The sequence below is a fragment of the Eutrigla gurnardus genome (genome assembly GCF_963514095.1).
Source record: "Eutrigla gurnardus genome assembly, chromosome: 8".
Lineage (NCBI taxonomy): Eukaryota > Metazoa > Chordata > Actinopteri > Perciformes > Triglidae > Eutrigla > Eutrigla gurnardus.
The window spans coordinates 18,540,706-18,563,449 of NC_139922.1; the positions used below are offsets into that span (position 1 = coordinate 18,540,706).

General features: G+C 41.6%; 2 protein-coding genes and 1 long non-coding RNA gene across 7 annotated transcripts; all 3 read left to right on the top strand.

The window, feature by feature from the left end:
* The first annotated feature begins 2,233 nt into the window (after nucleotides 1-2,233).
* Nucleotides 2,234-6,100, top strand: LOC311017105 (L-rhamnose-binding lectin CSL2-like). The gene is made up of 11 exons (XM_084015265.1): nucleotides 2,234-2,331; nucleotides 2,568-2,592; nucleotides 2,970-3,054; nucleotides 3,586-3,618; nucleotides 3,702-3,764; nucleotides 3,890-4,025; nucleotides 4,558-4,667; nucleotides 4,761-4,805; nucleotides 4,941-5,076; nucleotides 5,270-5,373; nucleotides 5,499-6,100. Exons 3-11 carry the CDS (start codon nucleotides 3,024-3,026, stop codon nucleotides 5,537-5,539), a joined length of 699 nt encoding a protein of 232 aa, XP_083871391.1. The 5' UTR covers nucleotides 2,234-2,331; nucleotides 2,568-2,592; nucleotides 2,970-3,023; the 3' UTR covers nucleotides 5,540-6,100.
* Nucleotides 6,101-6,949: 849 nt separating this feature from the next.
* Nucleotides 6,950-8,534, top strand: LOC311017106. Its single transcript, XR_014597588.1, has 2 exons — nucleotides 6,950-7,046; nucleotides 8,084-8,534. It is a non-coding gene; the product is annotated as an uncharacterized lncRNA (long non-coding RNA).
* Nucleotides 8,535-12,041: 3,507 nt separating this feature from the next.
* On the top strand, nucleotides 12,042-22,729 carry LOC311017103 (L-rhamnose-binding lectin SML-like). Of its 5 annotated transcripts, none has more exons than XM_084015259.1 (9): nucleotides 12,042-12,121; nucleotides 12,656-12,688; nucleotides 12,772-12,834; nucleotides 12,960-13,095; nucleotides 13,458-13,567; nucleotides 13,661-13,705; nucleotides 22,062-22,194; nucleotides 22,406-22,509; nucleotides 22,666-22,729. In XM_084015259.1, exons 1-9 carry the CDS (start codon nucleotides 12,091-12,093, stop codon nucleotides 22,695-22,697), a joined length of 687 nt encoding a protein of 228 aa, XP_083871385.1. In that variant the 5' UTR covers nucleotides 12,042-12,090; the 3' UTR covers nucleotides 22,698-22,729. The 5 variants fall into 5 exon arrangements, with proteins under 5 accessions (XP_083871385.1, XP_083871386.1, XP_083871387.1 ...); XM_084015260.1 differs by lacking the exon at nucleotides 13,661-13,705 and adding an exon at nucleotides 21,881-21,925; XM_084015261.1 differs by lacking the exons at nucleotides 12,960-13,095; nucleotides 13,458-13,567; nucleotides 13,661-13,705 and adding exons at nucleotides 19,561-19,696; nucleotides 21,679-21,788; nucleotides 21,881-21,925.
* Nucleotides 22,730-22,744: the final 15 nt, after the last annotated feature.

A 22,744-nucleotide genomic window follows, 5' to 3' on the forward strand; every position in this document is an offset into this window, starting at 1 on the left:
CCCTTGTTTTAATTCATTTGCGGCCAAATAAGTTAATTTGTGTGCTCAAGATAGTGTGAAGGCAGGACCAGTGGCACTACAGGACCAGCCTTATACCTGAAAAGTGTGCAGTGCACCTACTTTAAAATTCAATTCAATTCAATAAATGTATTGCCATGTCAACAAGTTGATAGGAATTTGTCTTGGCACAACTCACAAACAAAAGTAACATGAAGGACAGACATCATAAGTACAGAGAACAGACAATGTACAACAAACAACAGACAATAAACAATACCAAGCAGACAGTAGAACAATAGACCATACCCAACAGACAGTAAAACCGTAGACAGAGAGTGCGTAGTGCATACAGTTGTTAAAGTGCTATTAACATATCTTTCAGTGCAAGTTCAGATTTCTGATAGCCAGAGGGTAAGTGCTGTCTCTGAACCGTGATGTGGAGGTCTTAATGCTCCTGTATCTTCTTCCTGATGGGAGAAGGTTAAGAGTGATCTGCTATGATGTTTTTAGCCTTCCTAATTATTCTGGTGCATTTAGCAGACACTTTTATTCAAAGCGACTTATGATTACAAGGGGGGGGACGGTGGGTTAGCTCAGGAGGTAGAGCATTTGGCTGGCAACCGCAAGATTGCCGGTTCGATGCCTGGCTCCTCCTAGCTGAGTGCCTGGTGTCCCTGAGCAAGACACCTCACCCCAATTGCTCCTGACGAGCTGGCTGTCGCCCTGCGTGGTTGACTCTGCCGTCGGTGTGTGAATGTGTGCGTGGATGGGTGAATGTCATTCCTGTAAAGCGCTTTGGAGAAAAGCGCTATATAAATGAGGCCATTTACCATTAATTATATCAAGTACATTTGTCGGAAGAAAGTACAACAGTATATCGCGATCAGTAAGGATTTCACAAGAATAACTTTCAAGGGCGCCAAATTGCGAGGTTAACCCATAGCTGGTATCCAACAGAGATAGGTGCCAAGATACAAATTGCTAAATACTAAAGTAAGTGCCAGTACATACAAACAAGCAATGAGTACTATGTTTATTTCTCTTATTTTTGGGGGGCGGGGTAGTAGGGGGGACAAGAGTTGTGACTTGGCTGTGCGACCTTTACTTGCTCTTGTGGAACCAGCTGGTCAGCCGAGGTGGTTGAGCCGAGTGCTCTAGCTGGGTCTGACTAGCGCTTGGAGGTAGGTCGAGGCGGTTCCATTGACATCCTTGTAGGTCAGTACCATTGTCTTGAATCTGATGCCAGCTGCTACAGGGAGCCAGGGGAGTTCGTGGAAGATAGGGGTGACATGGGAGAACTTTGGCAGGTTTTATTGTGCCAGGATGTCCAGAAACAAACAATATTTAGACATACATGTATATGCATGGCTTCTTGCATTGGTCACACCTTTTCTTCTAATGAAGATCATTAGATGAAGAGGTGTGACCTGTGACAAAAAATTTGCATGTTAAATGTGATTCATGTTGTTTTATAGGTTGTCAATGTGACAGGTGAACACTCTTTGGCCTACCTGCAGTGTGTGGATCACATTTTCTCTTCTTTGGTGCATTAAACTAAAAAACACAAGCTTTATTGGGTTTTAATGTCACGTCAGCACTTAATCAAAGCTGCATTTTCTCTCTTCTTACATTTACATTTACATTTAGGTCATTTAGCAGAAGCTTTTGTCCAAAGCGACTTACAATATGTACATTTGTCAAAAGAAGGAAACAAAGAAACCACAACGTATCATTGCCGATAAAGTAAGAGCTAAAAATAGAACAAGTGTTAGGTCCTCATCTGAGTAAAGTAGTACTTCAAGAGCAACAGTGCTACGATCAGAGTTTTTTTTTTGGGGGGGGGGGGGGGGGGGGGGTGTTAGTGGGTCATGCTATGTAGAGTCGAGGTGAAGTCTGAACAGGTGAGTCTTGAGCCTTTTTCGGAAGATGGCAAATGACTCTGCTGTCCTGACATTAGTCGGGAGTTCGTTCCACCACTGAGGTGCCAGAACAGAGAAGAGTCTGGACTTTGCTGAGCGACATTTGTTTGATTTCAGCGATGGTGGTACCAGCCGGCCAGCTGAAGTAGAGGAGCGAAGTGCTCGCTTCGGGGCATGAGGTTTGACCAGTGTTTGAAGGTAGACAGTTGCCGTTTCATCTTCTTGGCTTCCAACTGTTACTCCTCTTCGTGCCTGATGAAGACACACCCCACCAGCGGTGTTTCCGACCGGTGCAGTTGCCCACTCTTTGTCACTCTGTATCCACAGCTGCAGCGGGGAAAACAGCTGTATTATCAGAAGTGGATGAGTCGCTGTTTGGCGACCCCTGTCCCAGGACTTACAAGTACCTGGAGGTTTAGCTCAGGAGGTAGAGTGAGTTGGCTGGCAACCGCAAGATTGCTAGTTCGATCCCCGGCTCCTCCTAGCTGATTGCCTGTTGTCCCTGAGCAAGACACCTCACCACAATTGTGTGTGTGTGTGTGTGTGTGTGTGTGTGTGTGTGTGTGTGTGTGTGTGTGTGTGTGTGTGTGTGTGTATGTCAGTCAACACTGTAAAGCGCTTTGGACAAAAGCGCTATATAAATGAGGCGGTGGCCTATGTATGTGCATGTACGGTAAGTAGCCTAAAGGCCAGTTTCACGGTTTCACCCATCAAAACTTCCATGAAGTCCAAAAAGGAAATAACAACAGGTGCAGATTGTACCAGGCAGTTCACAAAAGGTCACATAAAAAAACGAAACAATGCCACAATTAATTTGTGTGCGTGTTTGCAGGAATCTAGATAATGTTAGTGTAATATAAGAGCAAGCTGTCAACTGTTGAACCCTGTCTTTATACACAAGAAATGTTCTTCCTCATTCATCAGTGTTGCATTTTAATTAGGTATAAATTATGAATTTAATTGTGTGCTCACACAGCTATATGTTCTAGTTGTACAAGATCGACTTGTTCTGTTCTCTATATAAGAAGAAGACAGTTCTTGTCTCGGCAGAATAGATGCAACCATCAGGCCCAATATTCACCTCAGACCAGATCTTCTACAACCATGCTCCACTTCGGACTCAGAGCCACACTGTGTGAGTACACAACTGACCCACAACGGGAACAATAATTGATTGTAAATATGTTTCGTTACAGGGACAAACCCCAAAATCTTACTTGTAGTGGTGTTTATCGATTTAAATTGCTTTGGTGTGAGTTATAGTTTTTGAAATGTAGGCCTTCTCTCCAATAAAATGGGACAATAGAGAAGATAACAATATTTAGACGATATAATATGTATTTTTAATTATTACAAATCAGCAAACAGCAAAGGTGCAGATAAAGTTTACACAAAATTGTAAATGTTAAGTAAAAAAAGAGAAAATGGTAAGATGCCTTAAAAAAAGAAAGGATTGAGAAATTATGTGAACATTTTTTACATTTACTTTTTGAAAGAATTTCAGTGATTTAAAGTATTTATACATAAACCCAGTGAAGGAGGGAGGAGAACTGTTCCACTTTCAAACATAATATACGGATATACATTTACCCCAAAAATATCACAAGATTAGCAGCATGAAAATAAGAGACTTTAAGTTTATGACACAGTGATATTTCTTTTCCAGTGCTGGCAGTAGCATGTTCGCTCATGACAGCAGGTAAATATCTGAGTGAATGTGAAATATATTTTCTACATACAGCATGTGGCTTGAACCTGAACAACTTGTGCTTGCATATCTAGTTGTTTCCATAAAGAGGGCTATCACCTGTGAGAGCGCCAAGAATGTCCAGAACCTGAGATGTGGTATGACCTAACCCTTTGAAGTCTTTATGTATCCACCATGAGAATGTATTACTCACATACAAATAAATACAATTATTATAAAGTGATTTGTCCCGTTTCCTAATTTCTCCTTTGGTGTGTAACAGATTACGGAGTGATCAAGGTGCAGACAGCGCTGTACGGACGTGCAGACAGAGTGACCTGCAGTGCAGGAAGACCTCGGGGACAGCTTACCAATAGACGCTGCTCTCTAAGGCGAACATTGAAAGTCCTCAAGAGCAGGTACACATTACATGTACAAGAATAGAACAGTGAATATATTCGGCTTGGGCCGGTTTATGTTCAAACCGGTTTGGTATAAAACACTGGACCGGTATACCAACCTTTGCCACTAGGTGTCGCACTTGCCTTGCCACAGCAGCCCCTGTTGAGTGAAAAATTAGGCAGTTTACACAGAATGTGCAGTAGTCACGAAAAGTAGAGTCAAGAATTTGCCGCGATCGCACCGTTTATAAAGAACTTTGCTCTGCAGTGTAACGCTGCAACGGTGTCTCTTCTGAAAAAGCATGTGTCGGAAACCATGAATTAGCTCAAGGCTTCAAAACAACTGTGAAAGTTGAACTTTTGCTCGTCTTGCATATTTACATGACTTTGACTTTTACATGAAATCGGCCCAACTCTAGTGTATATATACTGTGTGTGTGTGTGTGTGTGTGTGTGTGTACGTAGGGTATACAGTATATGTATATAGATTTATGTATATAGGTTTACACTGTTCACCTGGGATGTCTACCCAAAATGTGTTCACCTACAGGTGTGATGGTAGGAAGGAGTGTGAACTAAACATAAACACTGTCGCTACATCCGATCCCTGCCCTGGAACCTTCAAATACCTGGAGACCACCTACACCTGCGTCCCAGCAGGTCAGTCACATGTCTGCATGAAACTATATTAATGAAGGAAGACTGCATGTTTTACATTGTGTCTAATATGATTTATTCATGTTACTTTGACAGTTCACCTTGTAGCATGTGAAAACTCTTTGGCATCCCTCCAGTGTGGTAATATATATATTTTCTCTTCTTTTTGGATTAATGTGATAAACATAAATACATATTCAATGCATCCAACCTCTCTAAATCTTAACCACATTTCTGTCTTCTCCACCTTGCTGATTGTTCCTTCTCTTTTGACAGATGTAGGAAAGGTTATATTTGTGTTCGCTGCTCACTATGGACGCCTTGACCAGACCACCTGCATTTTCAAACGGCCCACGTCTCAGGTTCTAAATAACGACTGCTCAACTGACTCCACTACCATTGTTGCTAAGAGGTACAGCTGCACAACCTTTTGCTAAATATGAGGAACAAATTAAGATTTTGAGAAAATATGTCCAATTTGTCACGGATGGATAAGTCCAAATTAACTGGAATTCTTGCAAGGAGAAGAGAAATAACCAAATGTATCAAAGATGGTCCAAGTTGCATGAAAGCCTGTTTTCACTCATGTCACTCTGCATCCTCAGATGTAATTGGAAAAACAGCTGTACTTTCCCAGTGACCAACTCGGTGTTCACGGATCCCTGTGTTGGAACTTACAAGTACATGGAGATGGCCTACATATGTGCATGTAAGTATCTCCATTTGTCACCTCCATTCACACATAGACACACACACACACACACATAATATATATATATATATATATGTTGCTTTAATTGTTTCTCATATACATATTTTCCTTTTTTTTTGCAGCTCCTGGGGCCTTTCCATCCATGTTTCCAAAGAGTTGCTAATATACTGAAACTTCATAAAACTTCATTCATAACTTCATAAAACTATCCATACATTAATGAAATAGAATTGACATTTTGTTCATTGGCTGTAGGGAAAAAAGAAACAACTGATAATAATAATTAGGAATTATACCAATATGGAATAGTTCGTCAAATACAGGTTGATATGAAGTTAAACATGCATGAATTAAAATGAATATGATATACAATGAATGAAAACAGGAATACATTTTATTAAGCTTAAATTAAACATGATTTGCTGCTGCTGCTTAAAGCTTGAGTAGGTGATTCTATTCAGAAACACTTTCTGTTATATTGTTTGATATCCTCGTAACATACTCATTGCAATGAATAAATGAAATGCTCTGACATAAAAATAAATAAAAAAATCCTATCTTGTGGCTGTGGCAGGACTGTAAAAACCCTGTCCAATCAAAAAATTCAGGCCAGAGAAAATAATTGGATGGCCTGCCTTTCTGTCAATTCTTACTTACTGATCATGTGTTTCAGCACTCACTGCTGAATTCTGGGGAAGTGGGAAGCAATAAAATTGATTTATCAACATTACTCCATGTGGTTCAAAAATCTGTACATAAATCAGAAATGTTAACATTCGTCAAAGGGCAATCGCACAAAGAAGCCTATGGGATCAGATTTTATCAGATGTCATTTAGTTGTTATCAAAACTTAAACTTAATGTCCCACAATCTGTCAAAATTACTTCATGTAGCATGTGAATGTGTCCAAATTTAGGATATCTAGAGTAACAACTACCAAATGATGGTCAAGATGTCTTTGGAGAGGTCGGTTTTCGGTGGGTCGATGACCTTCAGGTTCCCATCTTGGTCCACTGTGCGGACCTGCTGCACAATCAGTTCACTGGAGGTCTCACATTCCCTATGAAAGTTATGTTATGTTGCTTAAAGTCAAGTGAACCCAGATGCAGTCACAGAGGCAAAAAAAAAAGGTTTAATAGTGAATGGATGGAGCTGAGGAGCCATGGACCGAGGGGTATGGAGTGTGAAGGGATTCAGGTAGGGCTGGGCGATTTGGCCCAAAAATAAAATCTGAATTTTTTTTTCAAACTAATGGATAATAAATCACTACGGACGCCTCGACCGAACCACCTGCTCTTTCAAACGGCCCACGCGTCAGGTTCAAAATAACGACTGCTCAAACTACACCAGCGTCGTTGCTGAGAGGTACAGCTGCACAACCTTTTGCTAAATAAAAACAATAATTAAAGATTTTAAGAAAATATGCCAAATTTGTCTCACGGATGGATAAGTCCAAATGAACTGGAATTCTTGCAAGGAGAAGAGAAAACAACCAAATGTATCAAAGATGGTCCAAGTTGCATGAAAGCCTGTTTTCACTCATGTCACTCTGCATCCACCCACAGATGTAACGGGGGAAAACAGCTGTACTTTCCCAGTGAGCAACTCGGTGTTCACGGATCCCTGTGTTGGAACTTACAAGTACCTGGAGATGGCCTACATATGTGAATGTAAGTATCTTAAAAGCCTATCTGGCTTTATTCGCTCTGACAAACAGCCAAACGTGTGATATACTGTATATGGGGTGGGGAAAATGGCATGATGCAGAGATATATCCACATTGTGTTTAAAGGTCCCATATTATGTAAAACACGTTTTCTCTGGTCTCTACACCTATACTGGTCCTCCCTGAGCCTGCCAACTCCCAGAATGAGGAAAATAAGCGACCCCCCCCCCCCCCCCCCCCCCCCCCCCCACTGGTACAACTGCGCTCCTACGGGCTGATCAGATCCAGCTCCAGTCGTTACGTAACGGAGGGAGTCATTTGCATAGGCCAAATTCCTCTGCGCGATGATGGGCGATATCCAAGAGGGGGGGGTTCATCACCGAGGTGAAGTTTGTGTCCTGCGGTGAGACAGCAGTGAGATAGCGGTGTTTCACAATGTCGTTGCACAGAGCTAGACGCGCAGATTGCTCTGTTGTTGGTAGTACAAATCAACATGTGCTGATATTCTGTCCCAGCTACAGAAGACATGCTTCAGTAACGAGGGTCAGTATAAAGCTGGCTTTGCCTCGATACTGACCCTCATAAAAGGATCTGTCCCAACCATACGGGACCCAGCAACTTCACCTGAGCCACATAGGCCAGCCATAGCGATACATCCACGTAAACATTGGCGCATGCTAGCACTAGCGACATCCTCTTCGTCGCTCTCCAAGTAGGCGATGACAGACGGAGCTCATTAGCATTTAAAGGTGCAGGCACGGAAACAGCCTGTTCTCAGGAGAGCTCATTTGAGCAAATTTTAGACAGCTGAAATTCAGGACCACGGATGGGTTTGGGGCAATGCATATCGAAAACAGTGTTGTTGGACCTCTGACAGCTGTGTGGAATTGAGGAATAATAATATGGCACCAACAGCCAACTGCTATGGAAAATATAGACATTTCACAGCTCTGATTAAAAAAAAAGAAAAAAACCCATCTATGTTCAGTTACATTAATTGTTTCTCAAATACATATTTTCCTTTTTTTGTTGTTGTTGCAGATCCTGGGGTCATTCCATTCACGCATCCATAGCAATAACCTTTGCTAACATACTGAAAGTTCAGTCATATACCTATCCATCCATTAATAATCCATTTGGCATTTTGTTCATTAGCTGTAGAGCAGAGGTCTTGAATGTTTTTCAGGCTAAGGACCTTTTTGCTGATAGTGACACGGTGGAGGGGACCCCCTATTACATATTGTATAAAATTGTGTTGCCAATAATAAAATGTAATGCAGCCTATCGAGCCATGTATAAAAGTAATTTGTAATGATGTATGTATCCAATGCTAAACCATTAAAATAATTGTTGACAGATATATTTATAGAACATATTTTAATTCTATATTGGCAGTTCTAGTTTCATATTTGGATTTTTGGAAGAAATGTTTTGGTCAAATTATTTCGGGGACCCCATGCAGCAACTCCACGGGCCCCCTAGGGGTCCCAGACCCCCTGTTGAAGATCTCTGCTGTTGAGCAAAAGAAACAACTAATAATGATTAGTAATTATACCCATATGGAATAGTTTGTTAAATACAGGTTGAAAATGATTTGCTGCTGCTGTTTAAAGGTTGAGTAGGTGATTCTATTCAGAAACACTTTCTGTCATATTGCTCATTTTGGAAATTGTAGCCAGCTGAATGCCACTGGAGTCAGTTTCAGGTTTGTTTCTCACAATAGATGTAGACTGGTGATCCAAATGAATAAATACTGTGTGTCTGAACCAACCATCAGTCCCACTGGTCACCTCGGCTCTGTATGCGTGTGTGTCTGGTATGAGGATCCTTGATTATATATGTATGTATGTGCCTTTTATGTTATACTGGTTAATCTGGTTTGTGGTGTTCTATTTACTGATACATTCTGTCAACAAGCCATGAGATACAAATCATGAACACATTTTAATTCATTTGTGGCCCCATTTAAATTAATTAGTTCCCTTGTTTTATTTCATTTGTGGCCAAATAAGTTAATTTGTGTGCTCAAGATAGTGTGAAGGCAGGACCAGTGGCACTACAGGACCAGCCTTATACCTGAAAAGTGTGCAGTGCACCTACTTTAAAATTCAATTCAATTCAATTCAATAAATGTATTGCCATGTTGATAGGAATTTGTCTTGGCACAACTCACAAACAAAAGTAACATGAAGGACAGACATCATAAGTACAGAGAACAGACAATGTACAACAAACAACAGACAATAAACAATACCAAGCAGACAGTAGAACAATAGACCATACCCAACAGACAGTAAAACCGTAGACAGAGAGTGCGTAGTGCATACAGTTGTTAAAGTGCTATTAACATATCTTTCAGTGCAAGTTCAGATTTCTGATAGCCAGAGGGTAAGTGCTGTCTCTGAACCGTGATGTGGAGGTCTTAATGCTCCTGTATCTTCTTCCTGATGGGAGAAGGTTAAAGAGGTGGTGAGCAGGGTGAGAGTGATCTGCTATGATGTTTTTAGCCTTCCTAATTATTCTGGTGGAGAAAAGTGAAGAAAGTGAAGGGAGACTACAGCCTATGATTTTTGATGCTCTGCGTACTACTCTTTCCAGCCTAGTTTTGTCCTGAGCGGTTGTGTGACCGAACCAGACAAGCATGGAAAAAGTGAACACGCTTTCAATAGTAGACCTATAAAAGTGGGTCATGGCAACTCGGCTGACTCTAAACTTTGGCTGGTGGGCTTTACTGATCTTAATATTAGTGTTGAGCTCCCATGATAGAGATTCATGGATTGTGGTCCCAAGGAACTGGAAGGAAGTGACCCTCTCCACCTCCTCCCCATTAATGGAGAGCGTAGAGAGGGGAATGGGGGACCTTCTAAAATCCACTACCAGTTCTTTGTTTTTTGAGATGTTGAGTATCAAATTAAAGCTTTCACACCATTTCACCAGCCCCTCCACTTCCCTGCGGTAGTCAGACTCATCTCCGCTAGTAATGAGACCAACAACAGAGGTATCGTCTGCAAACTTCAACAGCAAGACTGAACTAGTGTGTGATTGACAGAATTTTGTGTCTAAAGAGTACAGAAGTGGGGAGAGGACGCAGCCCTGAGGGGCGCCAGTGTTCAGAAACTTAGGCTGTGAGACATGGTCACCCATTTTAACCATCTGCTTCCTATTATATAGAATGTTGAAAATCCATTTACAGAGTGATGTTCTAACACCAAGTTCCTGTAGAGTGTCAATAAGCTTTACAGGAACAATGGTGTTGAATGCAGAGCTAAAGTCCACAAAGAGGACACGGACATATGTAGATTTTAACTCCAGATGTTGAAGGATAGAGTGCAAACAGAGTGAAACTGCATCATCAACGCACCATACCGCAAAATGGTATGTTTATTATGAGCGTATGCCTAAAATATAATTATGCTTGGTTTGCACCTGTGGTGTTTATTAAAATTACATTTACATTTAAATGTAGGGCATTTAGCAGACACTTTTATTCAAAGCGACTTATGATTACAAGGGGGGGGGGGGGTTTAGCTCAGGAGGTAGAGCATTTGGCTGGCAACCGCAAGATTGCCAGTTCGATCCCTGGCTCCTCCTAGCTGAGTGCCTGGTGTCCCTGAGCAAGACACCTCACCCCAATTGCTCCTGACGAGCTGGCTGTCGCCCTGCGTGGTTGACTCCGCCGTCGATGTGTGAATGTGTGCGTGGATGGGTGAATGTCATTCCTGTAAAGCGCTTTGGAGAAAAGCGCTATATAAATGAGGCCATTTACCATTAATTATATCAAGTACATTTGTCGGAAGAAAGTACAACAGTATATCGCGATCAGTAAGGATTTCACAAGAATAACTTTCAAATTACGAGGTTAACCCATAGCTGGTATCCAACAGAGATAGGTGCCAAGATACAAATTGCTAAATACTAAAGTAAGTGCCAGTACATACAAACAAGCAATGAGTACTATGTTTATTGACAGGGTAAACATTTATATACATATTCAGTGTGTGTGTGTGTGTGTGTTGTGAGGTGTCCAAGCAACCGTTTGCCCACAGACTGAGGCTGGGTGAGATAATTGACATCCAGTACGATCATTCACAGCTGCTCCGTACCTGGCAATAGGACACAGGTGATCACCATCTCACTAATCACATCACCCTCTGTAAAGCACAGTTTCTCCCCAGCCTCAGGTGGTCTGACGACTCCAGCGCAGGAGGAAAGTGGAGGGAGCTCGGAGAGCGGAGAAATACTGGAAGTCTTGGAATCGGCCACCCACCGATATAGGGAAGTGGATAATTCTCTTTTCACCTCTCAACCCCTCTCCAGCGGCACAAGGCCTGTCGGAAGAAGGACCCATCACAGAGAGAATGAAGTACCCCGGACCGGGAAGAGTTTATGTTGGACTTTGGCCCCACCCCCGTCTCCCAACCTTATTAAATAAAGACTCTTTTTGTTGTGCACCGTTACCAACTGTGTCGCTGGTGTTCTGTTCCGACCCCCGTGTACCCCACCTAGGCCAGGGTTCCCACACAGAGCTCTATATTGCCAAACGTATACGCTCACCTGCCTTGACTCGCATATGAACTTAAGTGACATCCTATTCTTAATCCATAGGGTTTAATATGACGTAGGGAGGGTTTAGCTCAGGAGGTAGAGCGTTGTACATACATAGGCTCATAGAGAACAGAACATTTCGATCTTGTACAACTAGAACATATAGCTGTGTGAGAACACAATTAAAGCCATAATTTATACCTAATTAAAATGCAACACTGATGTTTGCAGGAATCTAGATAATGTTAGTGTAATATAAGAGCAAGCTGTCAACTGTTGAACCCTGTCTTTATACACAAGAAATGTTCTTCCTCATTCATCAGTGTTGCATTTTAATTAGGTATAAATGATGGCTTTAATTGTGTGCTCACACAGCTATATGTTCTAGTTGTACAAGATCGACTTGTTCTGTTCTCTATATAAGAAGAAGACAGTTCTTGTCTCGGCAGAATAGATGCAACCATCAGGCCCAATATTCACCTCAGACCAGATCTTCTACAACCATGCTCCACTTCGGACTCAGAGCCACACTGTGTGAGTACACAACTGACCCACAACGGGAACAATAATTGATTGTAAATATGTTTCGTTACAGGGACAAACCCCAAAATCTTACTTGTAGTGGTGTTTATCGATTTAAATTGCTTTGGTGTGAGTTATAGTTTTTGAAATGTAGGCCTTCTCTCCAATAAAATGGGACAATAGAGAAGATAGCAATATTTAGACGATATAATAATATGTATTTTTAATTATTTCAAATCAGCAAACAGCAAAGGTGCAGATAAAGTTTACATAAAATTGTAAATGTTAAGTGAAAAAAGAGAAAATGGTAAGATGCCTTAAAAAAAGAAAGGATTGAGAAATTATGTGAACATTTTTTACATTTACTTTTTGAAAGAATTTCAGTGATTTAAAGTATTTATACATAAACCCAGTGAAGGAGGGAGGAGTACTGTTCCACTTTCAAACATAATATATGGATATACATTTACCCCAAAAATATCACAAGATTAACATCATGAAAAAAAGAGACTTTAAGTTTATGACACAGTGATATTTCTTTTCCAGTGCTGGCAGTAGCATGTTCGCTCATGACAGCAGGTAAATATCTGAGTGAATGTGAAATATATTTTCTACATACAGCATGTGGCTTGAACCTGAACAACTTGTGCTTGCATATCTAGTTGTTTCCATAGAGAGGGCTATCACCTGTGAGAGCGCCAAGAATGTCCAGAACCTGAGATGTGGTATGACCTAACCCTTTGAAGTCTTTATGTATCCACCGTGAGAATGTATTACTCACATACAAATAAATACAATTATTATAAAGTGATTTGTCCCGTTTCCTAATTTCTCCTTTGGTGTGTAACAGATTACGGAGTGATCAAGGTGCAGACAGCGCTGTACGGACGTGCAGACACAGTGACCTGCAGTGCAGGAAAACCTCAAGGACAGCTTACCAATACACAGTGCTCTCTAAGCGGAACATTGGAACTCCTCAAGAGCAGGTACACATTACATGTACAAGAATAGAACAGTGAATATATTCGGCTTGGGCCGGTTTATGTTCAAACCTTTACCTCTCTTCTGAAAAAGCATGTGTCGGAAATCTGAATTAACTCAAGGCTTCAAAACAACTGTGAAAGTTGAACTTTTGCTCGTCTTGCATATTTACATGACTTTGACTTTTACATGAAATCGGCCCAACTCTAGTGTATATATACTGTGTGTGTGTGTGTGTGTGTGTGTGTGTGTGTGTGTGTGTGTGTGTGTGTGTGTACGTAGGGTATACAGTATATGTATATAGATTTATGTATATAGGTTTACACTGTTCACCTGGGATGTCTACCCAAAATGTGTTCACCTACAGGTGTGATGGTAGGAAGGAGTGTGAACTAAACATAAACACTGTCGCTACATCCGATCCCTGCCCTGGAACCTTCAAATACCTGGAGACCACCTACACCTGCGTCCCAGCAGGTCAGTCACATGTCTGCATGAAACCATATTAATGAAGGAAGACTGCATGTTTTACATTGTGTCTAATATGATTTATTCATGTTACTTTGACAGTTCACCTTGTAGCATGTGAAAACTCTTTGGCATCCCTCCAGTGTGGTAATATATATATTTTCTCTTCTTTTTGGATTAATGTGATAAACATAAATACATATTCAATGCATCCAACCTCTCTAAATCTTAACCACATTTCTGTCTTCTCCACCTTGCTGATTGTTCCTTCTCTTTTGACAGATGTAGGAAAGGTTATATTTGTGTTCGCTGCTCGCTTTGGACGCCTTGACCAGACCACCTGCTCTTTCAAACGGCCCACGTCTCAGGTTCTAAATAACGACTGCTCAACTGACTCCACTACCATTGTTGCTGAGAGGTACAGCTGCACAACCTTTTGCTAAATATGAGGAACAAATTAAGATTTTGAGAAAATATGTCCAATTTGTCACGGATGGATAAGTCCAAATGAACTGGAATTCTTGCAAGGAGAAGAGAAACAACCAAATGTATCAAAGATGGTCCAAGTTGCATGAAAGCCTGTTTTCACTCATGTCACTCTGCATCCTCAGATGTAATTGGCAAAACAGCTGTACTTTCCCAGTGACCAACTCGGTGTTCACGGATCCCTGTGCTGGAACTTACAAGTACATGGAGATGGCCTACATATGTGCATGTAAGTATCTCCATTTGGCATCTCCATTCACACATACACACACACACACACACACACACACATAATATATATATATATATATATATATGTTGCTTTAATTGTTTCTCATATACATATTTTCCTTTTTTTTTGCAGCTCCTGGGGCCTTTCCATCCATGTTTCCAAAGAGTTGCTAATATACTGAAACTTCATAAAACTTCATTCATAACTTCATAAAACTATCCATACATTAATGAAATAGAATTGACATTTTGTTCATTGGCTGTAGGGAAAAAAGAAACAACTGATAATAATAATTAGGAATTATACCAATATGGACTAGTTCGTCAAATACAGGTTGATATGAAGTTAAACATGCATGAATTAAAATGAATATGATATACAATGAATGAAAACAGGAATACATTTTATTAAAGCTTGAGTAGGTGATTCTATTCAGAAACACTTTCTGTTATATTGTTTGATATCCTCGTAACATACTCATTGCAATGAATAAATGAAATGCTCTGACATAAAAATAAATAAAAAAATCCTATCTGTGGCTGTGGCAGGACTGTAAAAACCCTGTCCAATCAAAAAATTCAGGTCAGAGAAAATAATTGGATGGCCTGCCTTTCTGTCAATTCTTACTTACTGATCATGTGCTTGAGCACTCACTGCTGCATTCTGGGGGAGTGGGAAGCAATAAAATTGATTCATCAACATTACTCCATGTGGTTCAAAAATCTGTATATTAAATCAGAAATGTTAACATTCGTCAAGGGCAATCGCACAAAGAAGCCTATGCAATCACATTTTTATCAGCTGTCATTTAGTTGTTATCAAACCTTAAACTTAATGTCCCACAATCTGTCAAAATTACTTCATGTAGCGTGTGAATGTGTCCAAATTTAGGATATCTAGAGTAACAACTACCAAATGATGGTCAAGATGTCTTTGGAGAGGTCGGTTTTCGGTGGGTCGATGACCTTCAGGTTCCCATCTTGGTCCACTGTGCGGACCTGCTGCAGTTCACTGGAGGTCTCACTTTCCCTATGAAAGTTATGTTATGTTGCTTAAAGTCAAGTGAACCCAGATGCAGTCACAGAGGCGAAGACAAAGGTTTAATAGTGAATGGATGGAGCTGAGGAGCCATGGACCGAGGTTTGAGCCAGGGCAGAGGGGATGAATCCAGGGTGAGTCCAAGGGGAATGGAGCGTGAAGGGGTCCAGGTAGGGCCGGGCGATTTGGCCCAAAAATAAAATCAGAATTTTTTTTCAAACTAATGGATAATTTTTGATTTAATCCTCGATTTTTTTTTCTGTTTTCCTTTAAACATACTAAAAAGACAAAGGCAAAATACATATTTCCTTTATTAATAATAAATTACATTACCAAGTAGTCTAGGCAAACCAGTTGGCAGGGATTCAAATAAATGAGTTCCTAAATAAGTGCAGTAATAAATCCGTAAGATAGCTGAAGTAAAGTAATTTGGTGAAATAAAGAGTATTTTTTTTTGTAAATGATTGAAACACTAAGGTAAACTGTGGAAAAATAGAGATTGTGCCTTTATTCTTTATCAGTGTTACCTGTTGTGATTGGCCGCGGGAAAGGAAGAGCCTGGGAGGGGCGGGACTTAAGACGAGAGGCGGGAAGACGAGAGGCAAGAGACAGGAGAGATAGCATTGCGCCAAGAAGCAGTAAACGGAGATGCAAACTTTGGGAAGTATTCTCGTTAATTAGTAAAAGGACGTTGAGTTTGTGGATATTTTGATGGTAGGTCTGTCGGGGGCGGTGAATGTGATTGTATGTGGCTGACTTTTGCGCGCATTCTGGAAAGTGAGAGTCGGCTACTTCAGAGTCCCTGAAGGCAAAACAAATCTGCGGAGTGTGTTCAAATCGCGATTTCGTGGTTCAGCCATTTCACAAACCTTAGGAAATGAAAAATGCAAATTAATCAATTAAATCGAAAAAATCGCCCAGCCATAAGACCAACCTATGCTGACTGACGTAAATAGCATCACTCATTTTGAATTTTGTGCGGGAATGTTGCTACAGACACTGAGATCCTATTTCTGGGCAAAGCAACAATTAGTGGGTCATGTGACCAATCACCATTGTTTTTAACTCACTCTTTGATAGATGGTAACTTAAAAGACAATTAAATAGATGAAAATGTTACGGACTGCCACTTTAAAGGAGTTTGATTGTGGATGAGTTGCAGCTGATAGCTCTGCTCTGATTCTGCACACCTGTAGGGAATCAAGCAGGGGTGAGGGCCACTCAGGGGCAATAGGCTCGTTCGAGATGAGCCAGGCCTGAGCTGAATCGATCGCCTGCAAACGCCGCACAATGCATGCCGGTTAGTTTTGTGTCCGACTTGATCCCGACTTGCTCTGTCGTCATGCACACATGGGCAACAATCACGGTGGCCGCAGTTTTTAGAGTTCTCACCTCATCTACGAGCTGATTGGCTCTTAGTTTTGACAACAAACAAACACCACGTTTAGTAGAAAATGCAAATTTCCTGTGTGAGTCTAATATGTATCGCTAGATCGTGGGCTGTTAGTCTCATGTTGTGCAGTAAAAGTTCAGTCTGTTAACAAACATCATGTGGTTGATAATATTAATAATAATCATAATAACGACAATAAAATAGGTTATTTATATAGACCTTATCAAAACAAGCAATTACCCTACAGTGTGTTTTAAGAGGCAGACATAAAAAAAAACCCAGATACACATTACAGTACAACTGTCAAAAACTATAAAGTATAAAATAATGCCCAAAAATATTATTATTATATTTGAGTCTTTCTTTCTTCTCTTTCTCTTATGTAGCAACTGCAGCTGTACAATTTCCAGAGGGGTTTCTAAAATATTCTGACTCTGATTTCCACCGATATTTGAACAAATGAGAATGCGGTCGCAAACTGCAGATAGCCTTCAGATCCCGAATAGGATGTAACTCCGCCTCCTACGTTATCCAGCATTACCAAAACACAAACATTTGGTACTTTACAGGTTTGTGCTGACATACATATACAAATTGCAGGTTTGCAGGTAAATATCTGAGTGTGTGTGGGTGTTGGCGGTCGGCCAGATGGCAAAGGTTTGTGCTGTTGTCACAGACAGTCACCACTTTCCTGACACGTTTTCTCCACAACAGTGCTGAGCTTTATTTTAGCAGCACCAACGGGCTGGTGCTGATCATGAAAAAGCTGATTATGTTTGTGGGTTGTTTTATATATATATATATATATATATATATATATATATATATATATATATATATATATATAAGAACATTTTGAATAGATGCATCAATTTGGTGAATTTTCAGAACCAAAATCACATTCTAACATTTCTAACAAACTGCTGGTACTGATGCAAATGTTGACATACTAAATGGGATTGAGGAGTTTAAGCACTAACACACAGTGCTGAGCCTTTATACTATTAGTTTATTATTATTATTATTATTATTATTATTATTATTATTATTATTATTATTATTATTATTATAAGTGTGTGACTATTCCTCAGCCTTCCTTGATGTTTTGGTTTTGACTAAAGCCCCGTAGATACATACGTCGACACTCGCCCATCTCTGAGTGACAACTGTGAATGTGTTCTAGTGGAATGTGGCCCGGACAGGTGATGTGACGTGGGCGGGTACGGAGAGAAAATAATTGTAACTTTCTGTTTGTAACTTTCGTAAAATAAGAGGGAGGTGGGAGACTGCGAGGGGAGAACGAACGATACGAGCTCGGAGGGGAGGGGTGTGTGTGTGTGGGGTGGTGCTTTTTTCAAACCTTTCAAATTGTAGACATTAGGGTTTAAGATGACGTCGGTCCACCCTTTGCAGCTATAACAGCTTAAACTCTTCTGGGAAGGCTTTCCACAAGGTTTAGGAGTGTTTGTTGGAATTGTTGACCATTCTTCTAGAAGCGTATTTGTGAGGTCACACACTGATGTTGGAGGCCTGTCTCCATTGTAATTCATCCCAAAGGTATTCTATCAGGTTGAGGTCAGGACTCTGTGCAGGCCAGTCAAGTTCATCCACACCAGACTCTCTCCTCCATGTCTTTATGGACCTTGCTTTGTGCACTGGTGCACAGTCATGTTGGAACAGGAAGGGGCCGTCCCCAAACTGTTCCACAAAGTTGGGAGCATGGAATTGTCCAACATCTCTTGGTTTGCTGAAGCATTCAGAGTTCCTTTCACTGGAACTAAGGGGCCACGCCCAACTCCTGAAAAACAACCCCAGGCCATAATCCCCCTCCACCAAACTTTACATGTGGCACAATGCAGTCAGACAAGTACCGTTGTCCTGGCAACCACCAAACCCAGATTCGTCCATCAGATTGCCAGATGGAGAAGCGTGATTCTTCACGCCAGAGAATGTCTCCACTGTTCATAAAAGATCCCAGAAAAAAAAAACAATGCAACAATTCATTTGTATGCGTGTTCGCAGGAATCTAGTTAATGTTATTGTAAAAAAAAGAGCAACTGATGAAGACCCAAGTAAATTTGTATTTATCATTAAGGTCCTATGAGGCGAGTAGACATACATTAGGAAGACTAAATAGTCACATAAGCACATGACATAAAAATTGGGCCCTGTCTATATATACATGTCATCAAAAGGAAGCAAATGTAGATTCCCCCCCCCCCCCCCCCCCCCCCCCTCATTCATCAGTGTTGCATTTTTTAAAAGAATGCCCTCACACAGCCAGTTGTGCAAGATTGACCTGTTCTGTTCTCTATATAAGAAGAAGACAGATCTTGTCCCGGCAGAATAGATGCAACCATCAGACCTCAGACCAGATCTTCTACAACCATGCTCCGCTTCGGACTCAGAGCCACACTGTGTGAGTACACAACTGACCCACAACGGGGAACAATAATTGATTGTAAATATGTTTCGTTACAGAGACAAACCCCAAAATTGTACTTGTAGTGCTGATTGGCTGACACAGTGATATTTCTTTTCCAGTGCTGGCAGCAGCATGTTCGCTCATGACAGCAGGTAAATATCTGAGTGAATATGAAATGTATTTTCTACATACAGCATGTGGCTTGAACCTGAACAACTTATGATTGCATATCTTTTGTTTAGTTGTTTTCACAGAGAGAACTATCACCTGTGGGAATCGCAGGAATGTCCAGACCCTGAGATGTGGTATGACCTAACTCTTTGTGTATCCACCGTCAGAATATTATATTTATTATTCACCTGCAAATAAATATAATTAAGTGATTTGTTTAGGAGCTGTTTCTTAATTTCTCCTTTGGTGTGTAACAGATTACGGAGTGATCAAGGTGCAGACAGCGCTGTACGGACGTGCAGACAATGTGACCTGCAGTGCAGGAAGACCTCGGAGACAGCTTGCCAATACACAGTGCTCTCTAAGCGGAACATTGGAACTCCTCAAGAGCAGGTACACATTACATGTACAATAATTGAACAGTGTGTGTGTGTTTCCGTGTGTGTGTGTGTGTGTATATATATATATACATATGTGTGTTGCCAAAAGTATTCACCCATCTAAATAATTTAAATCAGGTGTTTCAGTCACTTCCATGGCCACAGGCGTATAAAAGCGAGCACCTAGGCATCCAAACTATTTCTACAAACATTTGTGAAAGAATGGGGCGCTCTCAGGAGCTCAGTGAATTACTGTGATAGGATGCCAAGTCAATTCATGACATTTCCACACTCCTAAATATTCCACAGTCAACTGTCAGTGGGATTATAACAAAGTGGAAGCGATTGGGAATGACAGCAACTCAGCCAAGAAGTGGTAGACCATGTAAAATGACGGAGTGGGGTCAGCAGACGCTGAGGCACATAGTGCACAGAGGTCGCAAACTTTCTGCATAGTCAATTGCTACAGACCTCCAAACTTCATGTGGCCTTCAGATTAGCTCAAGAACAGTGTAGAGAGCTTCATGGACTGGTTTCCATGGCCAAGCAACTGCATCCAAGCCATACATCAGCAAGTGCAATGCAAAGCGTTGGATGCAGTGGTGTAAAGCACGCCGCCACTGGACTCTAGAGCAGTGGAGACGCGTTCTCTGTAGGGACGAATCACGCTTCTCCATCTGGCAATCTGATGGACAAGTCTGGGTTTGGCAGTTGCTGGGAGAACGGTACTTGTCTGACTGCATTGTGCCACATGCAAAGTTTGGTGGAGGGGGATTATGGTGTGGGGTGGTTTTTCAGGAGCTGGGCTTGGCCCCTTAGTTCCAGTGAAAGGAACCAAGAGATGTTGGACAATTCCATGCTCCTAACTTTGTGGAACAGTTTGGGGATGGCCCCTTCCTGTTCCAACGTGACTGTGCACCAGTGCACAAAGCAAGGTCCATAAAGACATGGATGCGAGTGGATGAACTTGACTGGCCTGACCTCAAACCGATAGAAAGCCTTTGGGATGTAAGCGGAGACTCAGTGTGTGACCTCACGAATACGCTTCTGGAAGACCTTGGGGAAAGCCTTCCCAGAAGAGTTGAAGCTGCAACAGCTGGACCGACGTAAAATGGCAAATGGCCTCATTTATATAGCGCTTTTCTCCAAAGCGCTTTACAGGAATGACATTCACTCACACATTCACACACCAACGGCGGAGTCAACCACACAGGGCGTGGTTGGGGTGAGGTGTCTTGCTCAGGGACACCAGGCACTCAGCTAGGAGGAGCCGGGGATCGCACCGGCAATCTTGCGGTTGCCAGTCCAACGCTCTACCTCCTGAGCTAAACACCCCCTACGTCACATTAAACCCTATGGATTAAGAATAGGATGTCACTTAAGTTCATATGCGAGTCAAGGCAGGTGAGCGTATACGTTTGGCAATATAGAGCTCTGTGTGGGAACCCTGGCCTAGGTGGGGTACACGGGGGTCGGAACAGAACACCAGTGACACAGTTGGTAACGGTGCACAACAAAAAGAGTCTTTATTTAATAAGGTTGGGGGGCCAAAGTCCAACGTAAACTCTTCCCGGTCCGGGGTACTTCATTCTCTCTGTGATGGGCCCTTCTTCTGACAGGCCTTGTGCCGCTGGAGAGGGGTTGAGAGGTGAAAAGAGAATTATCCACTTCCCTATATCGCTGGGTGGCCGATTCCAAGACTTCCAGTATTTCTCCGCTCTCCGAGCTCCCTCCACTTTCCTCCTGTGCTGGAGTCGTCAGACCACCTGAGGCTGGGGAGAAACTGTGCTTTACAGAGGGTGATGTGATTAGTGAGATGGTGATCACCTGTGTCCTATTGCCAGGTACGGAGCAGCTGTGAATGATCGTACTGGATGTCAATTATCTCACCCAGCCTCAGTCTGTGGGCAAACGGTTGCTTGGACACCTCACAACACACACACACATACACACACACTGAATATGTATATAAATGTTTACCCTGTCCACCCATAGGTGTGATGGTAGGAAGGAGTGTGAACTGAACATAAACACTGTCGCTACATCCAATCCCTGCGGTGGCACCTTCAAATACCTGGACACCACCTACACCTGCGCCCCAGCAAGTCAGTCACATGTCTGCATGAAACTGTGAATAATGAAGGAAGACTGCACGTTTTACATTGTCTAATATGATTTATTCATGTTACTTTGACAGTTCACCTTGTAACATGTGAAAACTCTTTGGCACACCTCCAGTGTGGTAATATATATATTTTCTCTTCTTTTTCTGGTGGATTAATGTGATAAACATAATTACATGTTCAATACATCCAACCTCTTCTAAATCTTAACCACATTTCTGTCTTCTCCACCTTGCCAATTGTTCCTTTTGACAGATGTAGCACAGATTATATTTGTGTTCGGTGCTCACTACGGACGCCTCGACCGAACCACCTGCTCTTTCAAACGGCCCACGAGTCAGGTTCAAAATAACGACTGCTCAAACTCCACCAGCGTCGTTGCTGAGAGGTACAGCTGCACAACCTTTTGCTAAATATGAACTGAAGATTTTAAGAAAATATGTCTGATTTGTCACGGATGGATAAGTCCAAATGAACTGGAATTCTTGGAAGTCCATTTGGTTGTTTCACTTCAAGGAAAAGCTAAACATCCAAATGGATCAAAGATGCTCCTGGTTTCATGAAAGCCTGTTTTCACTCATGTCACTCTGCATCCACAGATGTAATGGGGAAAACAGCTGTACTTTCCCAGTGAGCAACTCAGTGTTCGGGAATCCTTGTGCTGGAACTTACAAGTACCTGGAGATGGCCTACATATGTGAATGTAAGTATCTTAAAAGCCCATTTAGCAGCAAAACGTGTGATGTACTATATGGGGTGGGGGAAATGGCATGATGCAGATATATATATATATAAACATATCGATGCTCAGGTCCTTTAATTGTTTCTCAAACACATTTTTTTTTTTTTTTTTTTACAGATCCTGGGGTTGTTCCATTCATGCTTCCATAGCAATAACCTATGCTAATATATGGTTCGTCCAATACAGGTTATTAAGA

Coding starts and splice junctions, on each gene's coding strand:
- LOC311017105 (XM_084015265.1), top strand. CDS start 3,024: ATGCTCCACTTCGGACTCAGAGCCACACTGT. Junction 4,026..4,557: donor TTGAAAGTCCTCAAGAGCAG/GTACACATTACA, acceptor GTTCACCTACAG/GTGTGATGGTAGGAAGGAGT. Junction 5,374..5,498: donor GATGGCCTACATATGTGCAT/GTAAGTATCTCC, acceptor TTTTTTTTGCAG/CTCCTGGGGCCTTTCCATCC.
- LOC311017103 (XM_084015259.1), top strand. CDS start 12,091: ATGCTCCACTTCGGACTCAGAGCCACACTGT. Junction 13,096..13,457: donor TTGGAACTCCTCAAGAGCAG/GTACACATTACA, acceptor GTTCACCTACAG/GTGTGATGGTAGGAAGGAGT. Junction 22,510..22,665: donor GATGGCCTACATATGTGAAT/GTAAGTATCTTA, acceptor TTTTTTTTACAG/ATCCTGGGGTTGTTCCATTC.